Source organism: Camelus dromedarius, chromosome 3, assembly GCF_036321535.1.
Source record: "Camelus dromedarius isolate mCamDro1 chromosome 3, mCamDro1.pat, whole genome shotgun sequence".
NCBI lineage: Eukaryota > Metazoa > Chordata > Mammalia > Artiodactyla > Camelidae > Camelus > Camelus dromedarius.
Window position 1 is genome coordinate 15,393,018 of NC_087438.1, and position 14,985 is coordinate 15,408,002.

The 14,985-nt window shown below is 34.3% G+C and overlaps 1 protein-coding gene across 1 annotated transcript in view; it reads right to left on the reverse strand.

Moving 5' to 3' along the window:
- Positions 1-2,051: 2,051 nt before the first annotated feature.
- Positions 2,052-14,985, reverse strand: part of CDH12 (cadherin 12) — a 236,830-nt gene continuing 223,896 nt past the window's right edge. The window contains exons 8-11 of the mRNA XM_010991419.3: positions 13,886-14,007; positions 10,345-10,462; positions 6,297-6,548; positions 2,052-3,415 (exon numbers count right to left, since the gene is read on the reverse strand). Coding sequence (XP_010989721.1) covers positions 2,916-3,415; positions 6,297-6,548; positions 10,345-10,462; positions 13,886-14,007 — 992 coding nt within the window. The 3' untranslated portion in view covers positions 2,052-2,915. The remainder of the gene's footprint in view (positions 3,416-6,296; positions 6,549-10,344; positions 10,463-13,885; positions 14,008-14,985) is intronic.

Below are 14,985 nucleotides of genomic sequence, written 5' to 3' on the forward strand. Positions count from 1 at the left end.
AGCATAAAAGCTGTACCAGAATTCTTCCAATGTATGAACATCAAAAGACCTCTTTTCACCATGTCACTTTTGTCGTTTCCCATGGTGCATGAAATTATTTCCATTCATGGTTTTTGTTTTGTTTTGTATTTTTTTCATTAATTTATTTGCTTGTTTGTTGTAAATCAAATAATTTTTGAAATATTTGCTATTAACATCTGTGCGGTTGTTGTGGGCTGAACTGCATTCTCCTAAAATTCATATTTTGGACTCCTAACCATCAGTACTTCAGAATATGACTGTATTTGAAGATGGGGCCTTTAATTAAGGTCAAAAAAAGGTCATGTGTGTGGGCTCAGTATGACTAGTGTCCTTAGAAAAGGAATTAGCACAGAAAAAAGACCATCTGAAGATATGGAAAGAAGACAACCATGGACTAGCCAAGGATAGAGGCCCTTCGAGGAAATCAGCTCTGCGGATACCTTGATCTTGGACTTCTTGCTTCCAGAACTGCCAACAGTTGTGTTGTTTAAACCACCTGTGGTGTTTTGTTATGCAGCCCTAACAAAGTAATTCAGTGGTGTAGCAAAAATAAAAGATAGAGGTACTTAAAAAAGTTTTCTTAGTTGAGTGAAAGAAAGACCTACCAATTTTATATATTTGCTTAGCATATCAGTCATGTAGTTTGAAGTGACCTGCCCCTCCTAAGTTTTCCTTGTGCCATCATTGCTTCTGATACATGATTCCATGCAGAGGCAGTCAGATTTCCTAGCAAGATGCAAAATGCAGTAACTCTTGACAAGAATCATTTTGTCAGCTGGAAGCGATTTGCATATTAACCTTCTTCAAAGGGTCCTGCATCGTGGCATAGCAAATCACGTTGCTGGGACCAACCCAGAAGTTGATTGAATGAACTTTTCCTCCAGGATGGTTATGACATTGCCAGCTTTTAAAATATTATGTAAGTGTTTCGCATATTAGACTGCAAGTTACCCCACTACATCAAGATTCTAATGCAGTTCCCAGGAATGAGACAAAGATAAAGTTGAGAGGTGAGAGGTAAGAAAGGACATCTACAATTATCCTGGGAAGGGCAAGGGTAGCTGCAACTATGAGACACCAGAAGAGGGATGGGAAATGCAGATTCAAATGGCCACAACATAATTATCAGTTATATGTTTTTGAAGTAAACATTTAATAGTGAATAGGACTGAATATAATTTGCCTACATTATTTATATTTCTACCCATTTCCCCAAGTGTGAATTTCTTCTTTCACACTTTGTAATACAAATATAATTATAAATATTTCATAAATACAGCTAGATATTGATGACATCTTCGGAATGAATCTATAAGCAACTTTTAATTTTTCCTATATATTGTTCTAAAATTTCAGGAGTCACTTGTAGAGTTACAATATTAAGAAAATATATTATTATTTCATAGTTAGTTGCCTGTTTTGTTAAGTGCATTTCTAGAGTGTACAATTCATTTAAAAGTATTGTATATGAGTGCAGTTTACCTGTATGCTTATAAAATCTAGTCTTTCTTAGGAAACTCATCAAATTAAAAAGTGAAAGTTTTTTACAGAGGTGGTTTATGGTACTGTTTACATTAGAATTATTGTAGATGACAGCATAAAAAGCAACTGAGCTCCAGTATAATAACAATGTTCACAAAGTTGAATTCTGTATTAATAAGATTGACAAGTCAACTACCTGATTTTGCATTTGTGTTCATTTTAAGAGTTAGTCATTGGTTTGAATTTTCTGCAGCTCCTGATTTTTTTATTTGTTCAATAAGGTATAATAAATATTTTTAGACATGTTGTAAATCCATTCTGTATTATATGATATGTATATTCTTCTCTTTGTTCATCAAAAAATGACTAGATTGTAAGAAACTCTGAGAAGCTATATATGAATTATTCTTCCCATGTTTAAATCAATGGCACTTTTTTTCCCCAAAATGTTTCATAGAAACACAACTTCAATTTTATCTATGACTGAAATCTTCTATGATCTGGTGATTTGTTAAAACCAACCTTCCACACACCAGCACAGTATTAAGACAAAACCAATATTTATTTTAATGTGAAGTTTCAGCCCTGAGGCCTCTCTTTAAAAAGAGAATTTTTTTTTAAATTTCCTTTTTAAAAATTTTATTTTATTTTTTTTGGAAAAAAGTAACATTTTAATGAACACCTTTAATAGGAACTAATATTAAGATTAAACATTGCTTTTAAAATTTGGGACTTACATATTGAATTTGATATTATCGCATTTATTTCAATTTTCTGAAAGGGTAGAAAAAACAAATAGGTTCTGGCATACAGTTTAAAAAAGAAAAAAATGCATTTTAATTCTAAGAAGATGGAGTTCAGAAAGTATTCTTCTTTTTTCCTTAAAAGGAGTTAGAAGTCAGCATGTTGCTATTGCTCCTTGACATAAAGACAGGATCTTTGTTTTATATCCTCTGTATCTGAATCCTGTAATGCCATCACAGCAGAGTGTACTATACACCACTTTAAATGATAAGAGTTTCAATAGGCACTTTAGTGGAATTAAGAAAAATCTAACACTCTTCCACCGTGATGCCACAGAGCTATCTTCGTTCTGGGTTGCCATGTCAATAAATTGTATTTAAGAGGCCTGAGCTTGTCTCAGTGTGTTTCCAAAACAACAAAACAAAACCAAGCAAGAGTACACATTATAGGATTTATCTTGTGTTGGCAGAATAAACCGAAACTAACAATATGATAAATAGAGTAACTTGCTAGAAACCAGATAATCAAAGGAATCTTGTCCTGTAAAGCCTGGGTGTGTGTGTGTGTGTGTGTGTGTGTGTGTGTGTATGTATCTGTGTGTGATTTCTATTTGCGTTCCTTTTCCTTAAATGCCTTCTGTTGGTTGTGTTTTAGCCTTTGCTTCTCTCTTAAGTGACTTTATCAGGGTTATAACTCTCTTCTTCGCCAAACATGTCTGCCAAGACTTTAAAGCGGGGTCCCCAGTCTGTCAGATAGTTGTAGTCCTGGTCAGCTTCTGTGGTGAGAGACTCTATCGAGCTAAGGGAGTCGGCTACTGATCCATTTCCTTCATAGGCATACGTTGCCAATGAATCGTATGGTGGGGCGGTGGGGTCCAGATCATTTTCCTGAAGCCTTTGATTAATGAAATCCCTTATATCTGTGTTATCTTCTACTGGGGGTCGCTGACGAGGTAAACAGAGAGAGTCTGGTTTGATATCCCTGCGAATGTTGTTATCGTCAATCACTTTGGGGTTTCTCAGAGCACCGATGTCGAAAGCCTGGGTATCCTCCTCCCCACCCCCTTCATCATCATAATGGATAACATTGTCTCTGATGTCTTCTTTAGAGGTCATCAGGGTGTCTTTCTTCTTCTGCCTTCTCAGAGCTACATACAGCACAACTATGGCTAGAACAAGACAGAAATTGCAGTTTGAGAATATGTCAGTTCATCTCTCCATAAAAAATAAAATTGATCAGGGCTGGCTGATTTTTTTTTTTTTTACTGACATCCTATTATTTTCTAAGTAAACATATTGTAATCAATAAGGATCGTATCTCTGTTGACTTCTTCATTGTCAAAATTCAATTACATTTTGAAATTGTAACTAACATGAAACCGTAACAAAATTATTCACAAAACCAAACAATTGTAGCCTTGTATTTAACACATACTGTATGTAAATATTTCAGTGTCAGGTAAAAAGTGTGTGTTACAAAATTTAAAAAACAGAAAAGAATGGTTGTTCCAATCATACAGAGAGCTATAAAGCATTGACATAATGACTTGAATTTTATAGCCCATAAGTAACACTTAGAATTATTCATATCTAGATTTCTCAGTTGTTAACATTACTGTACTCCTATGAAATAAACACAAATCTTCATTTAACAATACTTTTAAAAGCAATAAGTAAGGAAAAAAAGAGACAAAGAAGAATATAGAACTAAGGACCTTAGTTTTCCAAATCATGTCAACTAAGACCTCTAGTTATGTAAATTCTATGTCCTGCCAAATTGAGATATTTTCCAAATCAGATGTCTTTTATTCAGGTTACCTTCTTAAAACATGATAATGTTTTGAAATAGTTAATGTATAGACCCTTATTATTGAATATCTCTTTGTTTCCCATTGATTTATAGCCATCTTTATATTGAGTGTTTCTTTTTTTTTCTAGGAGCAAATAAGCACAGATGCCCACCATGAAGTCAGTGCTCAACTTTGCTTGGCATAACACTATCATCTCCTCCATAGTGGTGGGGATAGGTTGAAAGCCAAAACATGTTTGATCTACCACAGCAGAATCTGGAAGGAAGACTCTTGTCATGCGATTAAAAGGTAGAGAAGTCTGCATGATGATGGAAGCTCATCTATTCCCTCTTCTTCCAAAATGAAGGAGCAGGAAAGAGGAGATACAGGCAGAGCTTCTGTACAATGTACCTTGGAGAGATGTTTAGCACCCTGCACCCCTTCCAGGGTTTAGGCCAATCCCAGAACTAAAGAGACTATTGTTTGTTCGCTCAGAGAGTATGTGAGAGACCGCAGACCTCATAGAGGAACCTTGCATAGGTATAAAATGAGTTGCCATGACTGAGAAAGAGACTAATTAGATGTGCTTGAGGGCCAACGAAAAGTTTCCACGCACCACAAGATTCTCACGCTCCTCCTCACTCTACGAAGGACAGAATAAGCTGGAAGACCTAAAGGAGTCTGAGATTGGTTGAGGATATCGGAGAGTAGATGGATTTGTAAGCAGACCCCATGGCAAGACTCAGGGTGTCAACATTCACTGCTGTATACCAGCAAGTCGCAAAGCTAGCGTGGTGCAGGGGCACTGTGGGGGAAGTATTTGGGTGAACGAGTGGTGGATGACAGTACACGACAAGGCTGACTTTGGGTAACATGAATTGTTATATTGTAAGAAAGCCAAAGTGGCCAAAGACAAGCATCCAGAATACTGAGTCATGCTAGGTTGATATGGAAATACTCTCAGACTCAGCTTCTAGAGAAGACTATGAGAAAGAAACGTTAGATTTGAAGTTAAACACCTAATTGATCATTCTCAATTTCAGATGTGAGAGCATTATTTTGAATCTTCCCTTTTAAAGGAGTTTATATCATCAGCCCAAACAGATGCCAGATATAATTTATAATTCAAATTATAAGGATATAAAGAATACTTTGTTCTACACACCAAGGTTACTTGGGTGAAATTAATATCTACTTCATGCAAACTGGACTAGAATTTTATCCCCCAAGCCAAAGTGAGCTTCTGACTCAGAGAATTGTCCTTCACAAACTGTTATATAGTCTTACTCCATGCTTTACAACCTAGTAAGTTTTTTTTTTAATTTTATTTTCTATATTATAGATAAAGGTAGGTATCTACATTTGTTGGATTATTTTGTTAACTAATAAGCATGCATATATAAACTGACTCCACAGTGCCTAACTGTACCTTCATTGCAATTTCAATTTAAAGGGATGACTGGCAAAACAGAAAATCTCTCTTTGCTTTTGTGAGTCTGGCTGTGAATTAATAAGTGAAGTGGAGTCAGCTGAACAGAGGTGATGGAAGAGGGAAATCCATACCGTAGGTTTCCATTCTCACAGAGATGTTACAGAATACATTTACTTCAATCCGTTCCCTTCACTGCGCTTTGAGAAATTCTAGTGTGTTCTGTTCTGTTCTGGTGGGAATGGTTGGAGTTTTGATGTGAGGAGATCTGAGAACAGTGAAATAAAACTTGCTCTTTCTGGCACTGTAGACAGGAAAAAAACAACTGGAGGTTCCTTTACTTTCTATTTCTTTCCTGTTCTTTTTTGTTTTTTCCTTTCTTGATCAAACTAGTATTTGAGAACTATTGTTCACCTCATATAATTGTAAAGATTATACAATATCTTATTAGGCAGCAATAATTACTAGGATGTAAAAAATAAATTGAGAAATCATTGCTGCAAATAGGATATGTGTCAGAGAAAGTTTCATTGCAGTCAGGGTCACAGACTGTTATTACTTGAAAATCCCCTAGGGGCTTGAACATACATTTATATTTTTTATGATGTCATTTATTTATTTCTATTGGTATATTTCCATGAGGCAAGACAGAGAAAATTAACTTTAATAAAAATATAGTTCAGTCCAATAGACAGTCTTCCTTCCATCCAGGTGTGGCATCTCAATGAAAATTTAAAAATTGATTTATATGGTAAAATGAGGAGAGATACATGAAGAAGGGAGAGAGAAAAAAAAAGAGATTGAGGCTACGTGATTAATAGTGAAACCAACCTAAGAGTATAACAATGCACAGCAGGATTGCAATCAAAGCCCCAGTGCTGAGTCCCACAGGTAGAAAAATTGCTTCCACATTACAAGTCAGGATGGTACCATCAGCATCACATCTACAAACTCGAATAGTCATTGTGTTTGTGCTGCTCTGGACAGGATAACTGCTGTCTTCTATTACAACAGGGAGGAAATACAACTCTTGCTGCCTGCGGCTGTATCCATTTCTTCGGGTTTCAATTCCAGCTGTGTTGTCTACAAAACATGACACGTATGATAAGATGGTTACTATGAGCATCACTTCAGACCTCAAAGTTGGTATCTGTTAAACAGTAGGAAGCTCTTCTTAAGTCAGTAAAACTACACCCAGATTTTAATTCTTTCCTTTATCATTATGAACGCTGTCAAAATGTAATCCAATCTAGTCAAAACAAACCTTAGGAAAAGAAGAAACATTAGTCTTGTCTGGTGTAAGAATTAAATTTTCTATTCAGAGAGAAGAGAAAATGGCTTATAAGACCAGGAGTATGTTGCACTGACTCACTTTTTTGTTCTGACATCAAAATCTCACAGAGAAAAAATACTCCAGTGAGTGTTTTCTTACTTGACAGAAGAGCAAAGATTACAATGTAGGAATCTGTATAACATCTTACCTAAGAAACTATTTTTGAAAATATAACAAATATCAATAGACTATTCAGATAAAACTTGATTTTTTTAATTTTTCCCAAATCTATATGTTACATATATTTGTATATTTATACACTTTCACTTTCACTTAAGAAACATGAAAAGGAAAATAAAATGTGTTAAAAATGTCAAGATTCATTACAATTTTTACACATCATGAATTATAATAATTGTCACTTTAATTACATAAATAATTCATTTTAATTTGGATACAATCAACAATGAAATATTTACTTGAAACAATCAAAGCCAATAAGGAGTTTAAATTTTATATTAATACAATTAATATTTCTATTAAAATTTTGCATGCATTTGTTCTTTGCTTCTTTTATTTCTATACATAGAAGTGGAAATTTTATTGTATTCATAACACTATTTCATTTTTAAGTCTACTAAAGTCACTCTTAGAAACACTTTGCTATTTTTTAAAATGTATTACTATTTAGTTTATTATAGCATACATGATACCCACTTTAGAATCAGGAAACACAATTTTAGACAAATATGCTACTGAGGAAAATACAAGTATGTCAGAAAAATTCTACTGTCTCAATAATATTCCATTCATCTTTCTGTCGATTCTAATTTCAACAACTAAAAATTAGGCACCTTCTCCATACCCATTTCAGTGGGAAGCACCAAGTTGAGACAACTTTACATGATAAGATAGAGTTTGGAATGGGACATAGAAGATATTTTTAAATTGAGAAACAAAGTATCAAGCTGCCAGATGCCTATTATAATATTCTCAACAAGAGTCAGCGATGCCAGGCACTTGTGTTGACAGTAGGAATAGAAAAATGAGGAGTAGTTGAATTAATATTGAAATCTTCAGCAATTAATAACTGAAAACTTGAATCTGGGGAAAAGAACACTCAAGGATTAAAGTATGAAACCTGAGTGAAAAATGATTACTAGAAATAAAAAGTCAGAGAAGCTCGTGTATTTGCACTTAGGAAACTAGGGTTTCGATATTCTTGAATATGTCAAAAGGCAGTCTACCCTTTTCAAAGGTTTATTTTCAATCCATTGTTATTATTGATATGTGATGATTCAGAATTCATTATGCTGTCCATGATGGGAAGAAAAAAGATATATTAAATGACATTTTCATCTGTAAAATGGTTTCCAATGATGAACAGATTAAAAAATGCCATACATGTATACTGTATATATACACACACAACTGAATATTATTCAGCTGTAAGAAAGAAGGAAATTTTGCCATTTGTGACAACATGGATGAGCCTGGAGGGCATTATGCTGGTGAAATAGGCCAGACAGGAAAAAAGACAAATACTGCAGTGGTATCACTTATATGAGGAATCTTAAAAAAAAAGTGCAACTCATAGAAACAGAAAGTATAAAAATGGTTGCCAGGGGCTGGAGGTGGGAGAAATAGGAAGAGGTTGGTGAAAGGATACAAACTCTCAGTCATAATAGGGAGAAGGTCTGAGGACCTAACATATAGCACGGTGACTGTGGTTGATAACACTGTACTGTATAACTGAAATTTGCTAAGAGAGTAGAACTTAAATGTTCTCACAAAAAAAGGTGAAAAAAATTTTCTATCTGCTTAAAAAAAACAAACCTTACAATTACACTTAAAATATAACAAGATAAAATTGGCACTATGGTAAGTGGCAAATACATGCTGAGACATGTTGAGACTTTTAAGTGGCAAAAACATGAGAAAACATGCTATGAGGCAAGATGATCTGATTCATATTATCACAATTAGTCAGATATAGATTCTCCAGCAAAAAAAAAAAAAATACAATGACGGAAAATAGTCATTACTTTTGTTCCTCAATGATGCGACCATCTGTTGAGTTGCCCAAGCCAATGGTCTGGAAACTGGATTAGTCTTCTTCTTTATCACCTTTACATATAGTATTCAGGAGATCTAGCGTCCAGTTATATGGATTCTATCTCTAACCGCTAACTTCCATCCTCATGGCCATTACCCTAATCCAAGACTCAGCCAGTTTCTGGAGTGGCATCAGAAGTCATCTTACATCCTCTGTCGTATTTTCCACACTGCATCTGAACTGATCTGCCAAAATGCAAATCTGAAAGTGTTACACTCTCCTGTAAATCTTTCAAAGAATTCTCAAGTCATTAGATTTAAGTTACAAGGTCTGTAAATGGCTTATAGACAGGGTGATCATACAGTCTAGTTTCTCTTATAACTGCCCTATTTTAGTTGCGCTGCTCTAATTAAAGTGACTTATATCGTCCACTTCTATTCTCAAAAGTGCTCCAGTTTTCACGATAGCATATGTGGTATCCCTACTTATTTGCCCCTTCACAACTGGGACCCTGTTCGTTCCCAGACATGCTCATGTTACATTATCAGATGCTGCAAATCTTACTGAATTTCCTTCTGTGACTCTGACTTTCTTCCCCCAAGTATTTGAAGAAAACTAAGTCTTCTCAAAACACTCTTTGATTTCTACAATCATCATCATCATTGCATTATCTGTCCATTCACAGTTGGTTCATTTGCTCTGTAAGTATAAAATTTAGTAAAAAAAAATTAGTTTTTACTACCCCATGTTATGAACTCAGGTGTTTTTATTCCCTACTTTATGTATGACTTAGAAGAGATAAAATATCCAAAGTCACAGGACAAATAAAGTCAGAACCGACCAGTACTTAACCTTACTATTTCGAATCCAGTGTCCTTTATATTGTGGTAATATGAGTATCAGTGGCAGTGCTAATGTGATGGAAGTAGCAGTGTGGTAGAATCTAAGTGTAGATACAATGGCAGAGGGGGTGGCTAAAATTCTCTTGAAGGTAATGAGTTTTAGGCATTGTGTTAGAGAATTCTTATACCTTATTTTATTTAACATAAATACTATGAGGTTAATTTATTTCAACCGTAGGGTTAAAATTATTTAGTATAATTTAACATATTGAGAGTCTGCCATCTAGGTAGTAATACAGTGGGAATGAAAACCTATGCCAATCTCACTACAGTGCCTGTGCCATACCATGTGTTATTCAAACAAAATGGTTTCTAGGAAGGTACCAATTTGTGTGTACAAGTAGTGCGTGTGGAACAAATGGTGTATTTAAAACACGGAAAGTATTCAATTTCTCAAATAGCCTCTTGTTTGCTTGACTCATTAAGGGGATATCCACATTATAAACGGAAGTAATTTTCCTCATTAGATACAGTCGAGATAGGTTAAATATTTAGTTTACAGCTAGCCATGAAATTTTGCCTTTCTCATGTATGGATTTGTATATTTGATGGACTTGAGTGCTTTTAGGAAAAGCATTGGTTTCCTACCTTTGTGTCCTTTTACAAAGCTGCATAATAAGCGGTAAATTTGTATGTGGTTAAACTTACTTCTGAAGTCACGAACTGTAAAATTTGGTTTGATGGCAGCTTCAGGTGATAATTTAAAGGAGAACTGCTGCCCGGCTGGTGAAAGGTCGCGGTCTGCAGCGCTGACTGTCTGAATTATCTGAAACAAAGTTGAGATGCAACTTGCAATCAGTCATCAGCTTCAAAGGGAACTCTACATAGTAAGTTTATTTAATGAAACATTTTTAGAATTCATATCAGTAGGCCAATTATTTACAAATACATTTTATAAACAAATAGCTAAAAATTTATAGTTAATAATGGCAAGTACAGTTATAGGGTATGGGCTAATTCCAAGTCGATATCTATATAGCTAAAAAGCTTAACAACACTGAAATTTTTCACTAATAAGCAAAATAAAATTAAAATGTACTTGCTTGCATTTTAAATTAGGTGAAATAAATGCTTTCTAACATAAATAAGAAAGTGCTTACCAGAAACAAAATCTCTGATTATTTAAAAGTCCTTGCAAAGCAAAATTTTAGTATAGTTTTGTTTGTGAGATTGAGTTTATTTTCATAAATAAGTAAACTGATGAGAAAGAGAGATACAGAGGATGTAAATCTGTTTCTGTAGTTATGTCTCTTTTCCCCAATGGGTAAGAATACAAATTGTGTTTTTATAGAGGTGTTTTTTTTTTTAAGAAGTAAGCAAGACCAACCTAATTTCAAATTTTTCCTAAGTTGCTCCCATAAGTTGTGTATCTAAGTAGTTAAAATTCTGATACTTCAATGAGATGTCCTTGAGAATCTAGAGATTAACTTCTGAAAGCCAAACCATAAAAGTGATTATTCACTGTATAGATAAGCAAAGCAAAATGGCTTTGAGGTGTTTATTTATTAACATATTCAATGGGTTTGCATCAGGAAGAATTTCAGGACTTGTGAGTGGAAGGGGAGGAGGGCAATGTGCTGTTCAGGTGATCACACTCTTAGACTAAATTCGAATTTGCCAGAGGAAGAGCTTAGATATATAATATCCTGGTCCCCAGGGGCAAAGCTTGCACCATGTGATCTGAGACTGATGTCATTAAACATGTGAGTTATTTGCTACTTTTCTTTTGATTCCACAGCAAAACTCAATCTAATGACTATGATCTACCTTCCCATGTAGCTGTTTGGTCTCCTAGGCACACACAGGAACACACACGAACACACGCGAACACAAAGATGTATATCCTGGGGCTTCAGGTGTCTCGTACAGTACTAGTAATTTGTAATTTGACAACTGATCATAAAATTAAAATTTCGGTTCCCTATTTTAGTATGAGTCAGTCACACAGGATCTCTTTTAGCATTGTCATGAATTCACCACCGAAGGCCAAATCATGGAATGTATTGATTTAGTCAAATAATTACCATACAGATCACGTAAAACTTCAACTTTCCTTCACATAAAACCATGTGCTCAGATCACTATATCTCATTCATAAAATTTCTTTAAATTATTTGGGAGTTAATTTGTCAATTTTGTTTTGTCTTGCCTTTATTATCAACTATCACAATTATTTACTAAATTAAAAGTATTTAACATCAAAACTTATCAAGAACATAATTTTAGAATGTAGAAACACCCTTCAAAAGAGCATACAGTGATGGATTTTTCAGTATAAACTGACACCTATCTGGAACTGGCCCTTGGGAGTTATTGCCTTAAGGAAAACAACCCCCATACGTTATTGATTCACTACAAATATCACCATTGGTTTATATAGCATCATCTTTCTTTTCTCTTACTTCTTTTGATTAATAGATAGATAGATAAGGCATACATCCATCCATCCATGAATGCATATTCAATTATAGTCAAGGATAGATAGATAGTTTCTATGTAGAGTTCCTAGGCAAGAGGGAGGATGGCTGAGGTCAAAAGCAGAAAACACTACCTTTCAGACATTTCAGGATTATGTTTTCTATGTAAATGTGGCCCAACAGAAAAAAGAATGTCCAAGAGATAATTATTAGAAACAAGAGCTTCCAAAGACCCCAAAGATTCCTTATCCCTTTGTCTAGATATAAGAAAATCAAGTTATCTCTAATTATGCCTACTATTCCCAACTTTTTAAACTCTTCAATTTACTAGACAAACATATTTCTATTTCCAAAAGGCTTTCAGTTAATGCACTACAAGATTCTGATTGTTATGAAATAATTAATATCTCTAATTACTTAAAAATAAATGGCTTTTTGGAGTAGTAGTGGAGGGCTCTAGAAAGTTGAAAATAGCTAAGTTGTGGAATTTTGGCAAGCTTCTTACAACTTCATAATAATCAAATCAGGTTATTTATTTGTGTAAACCTTTAGGAAGCATTTACTATTTCAGACGTTAAAGCAGGCACTGGGTTCATCCAATGTAAATTTGGGGTGCATTTAGAGTGATAAAGCATTAAAACTTTAAAAAACGCATTTCAGTGTCTATTCAAAATTAAAGAGGCAAATCTTATAACTACTGAGCACTTGAAATGGGGTGTATGTGAATGAGAACATTTATTTTTAAGCTTTATCTAATTTTAATAGTCATAATGCTAGTGAACCTCACAGGATTCAAATAATGGGACAAATATTCTACAAAGCAGCAGAAAACATTCAAACTGAAACAAATACTAAATCTTAAAGACTGACCTTTTTCAATAAAGATACTGTTCCACATATTCAGATATTTTTTCAAATAAGAATTAAAACTTCACATTTTCTTAAATGAGTAGTTATGCTATTCAAAAGTAATCAAAATATACATCAAACCAACACATTCTGGTGTATTTTTCCTTTGGAAACTAGGTACACAATATTGGATTAATTATATTCTTGTTTCATAATACATTCATACCATTTGCTCAAGCCTAGTTCCTATTATATTATACTATGTCATATCATATCATATCATATCATATCATATCATTTCATATCATATATTCATCACTCATTTATAGTACAGGAAAAATCTGGCTATCTACCATACTCTCATAAACTCTAGGATTTTGACAGTAACTTTCATTAACTATGTGGTCCTCCATCATACCCTCACTCCACTAGAACCTCTCTCCAGAGCAATACTTAGTAAGAAAATGTAACTCAGATATTTTGAATAACCCTACTTAAGGCCACCAGAGAAAGCTTTACATTTTTCATGGGTTTAACAGCTTTTATGTAACCTTCCATGAAGGCATGTGAGCAAAGCAAGAAATACTATAGAAGAACGTACTCTAAAGTTGCTTACTTACTGCGTTTATAGGTACAAGTTCTTCTCAAATTTCACAATAAAGGAATGGAAAACAGCAGAATCTGCAATCCTAGAATTTTTAGTTGTACAAAGACTATTCACCAGACCATCATAATTTTATCCCCGGTGGTGTTACCTCCACACCCATACATAGACCATTAATTCAAAAAAATTGACTATATTTTGGCTTCTTTTATGAAGACATAGGATCCATGTGTGTGTATTAAGGCATGGTCTTGTAACCTAAAACGCGTGCATAGAGCAGGTCTTCATACAATCTGAATCAAGAGTGTTGATAAGATACCTGTCCTGGTTTGGCATTTTCACACACTGCTGTCTCATATGGCACAGAGATTTCTGGAGGAAATTCATTGACATCTAGGACATTAATCAATATGTTGACTCTGCTGGTTAATAATGGATTACCTGATAAAAACATAAAAAGAGAGCAGCTGATTTAAAAATCCGATCAATAATTGCTTTTAGAGTAAATAGCATTAACATTTAAAAAAATCAGCATTCATATGGAATCCAAATGACCTTTCCTTAATGGCAAACTCTGAGGAGTTGAGCCAAATATAAATGAAAAAACGATGAATACAGGTGGTATCAATGTTTCTCTGTCAAAGCATCACAGTGCACTGCTCCAGCGTTTGTCCCTGAAAATCACCACTAAAGTTAGGTTCAACCATTTAGCTGGAATTTCATCACCAGTCTAGCCATCATACTAGGGCTAGTTCATAGACCCAATCTTCACCAATCGTGGTATTTTTCACTGGATAAAACATTTTTTTCTATGTTGTGGCTATAATTTTATTGAGTAGCATCATCTGCATATTGAAATAACACTCTCAAAATGATTCCTCCTAAAAAAGAATGATAAATAACAAAGAGAATGAATGAGAGATGGCTTTTCCTAAATGAAAATTAAGGTAAATTTAAGAAAGTAACAGTAAGAGATAGATCACATAAAACTAGGAGGCACCCTGAAATCACTCACTGGTGATGAGAAAGGAAAGAATAAACAACCTTTCCTTCCTACAGTATCAAAAAATGGTAGTTTGAAAAGAGTCACTGCCAAAATCCCATCACAAGTTTTAGTCCCAGATACATTGTCTTCATCTCTGTCATTTGTTGAAACAAGACCAGAAATAGTTAAACTAATAAGGCATAGCATAATGCATATGTTTTAACTTATTTATTGTAAAATTTTATCTAATGGTTTTCGGTTGGCTGAAGTGTCCCAAATTGTTGAAAGATCTTGTCCAAAGTTGTATATCTAGATGAATGAGGAGTTAATATTCAATCCCAAGACTATAGAAATCCAAATATTGTGTTCATTCCACCAGACCTTTTCTATTGATTGGTGTGGTAAATTCATCTCTGCAGTGCCACCGAAGATTC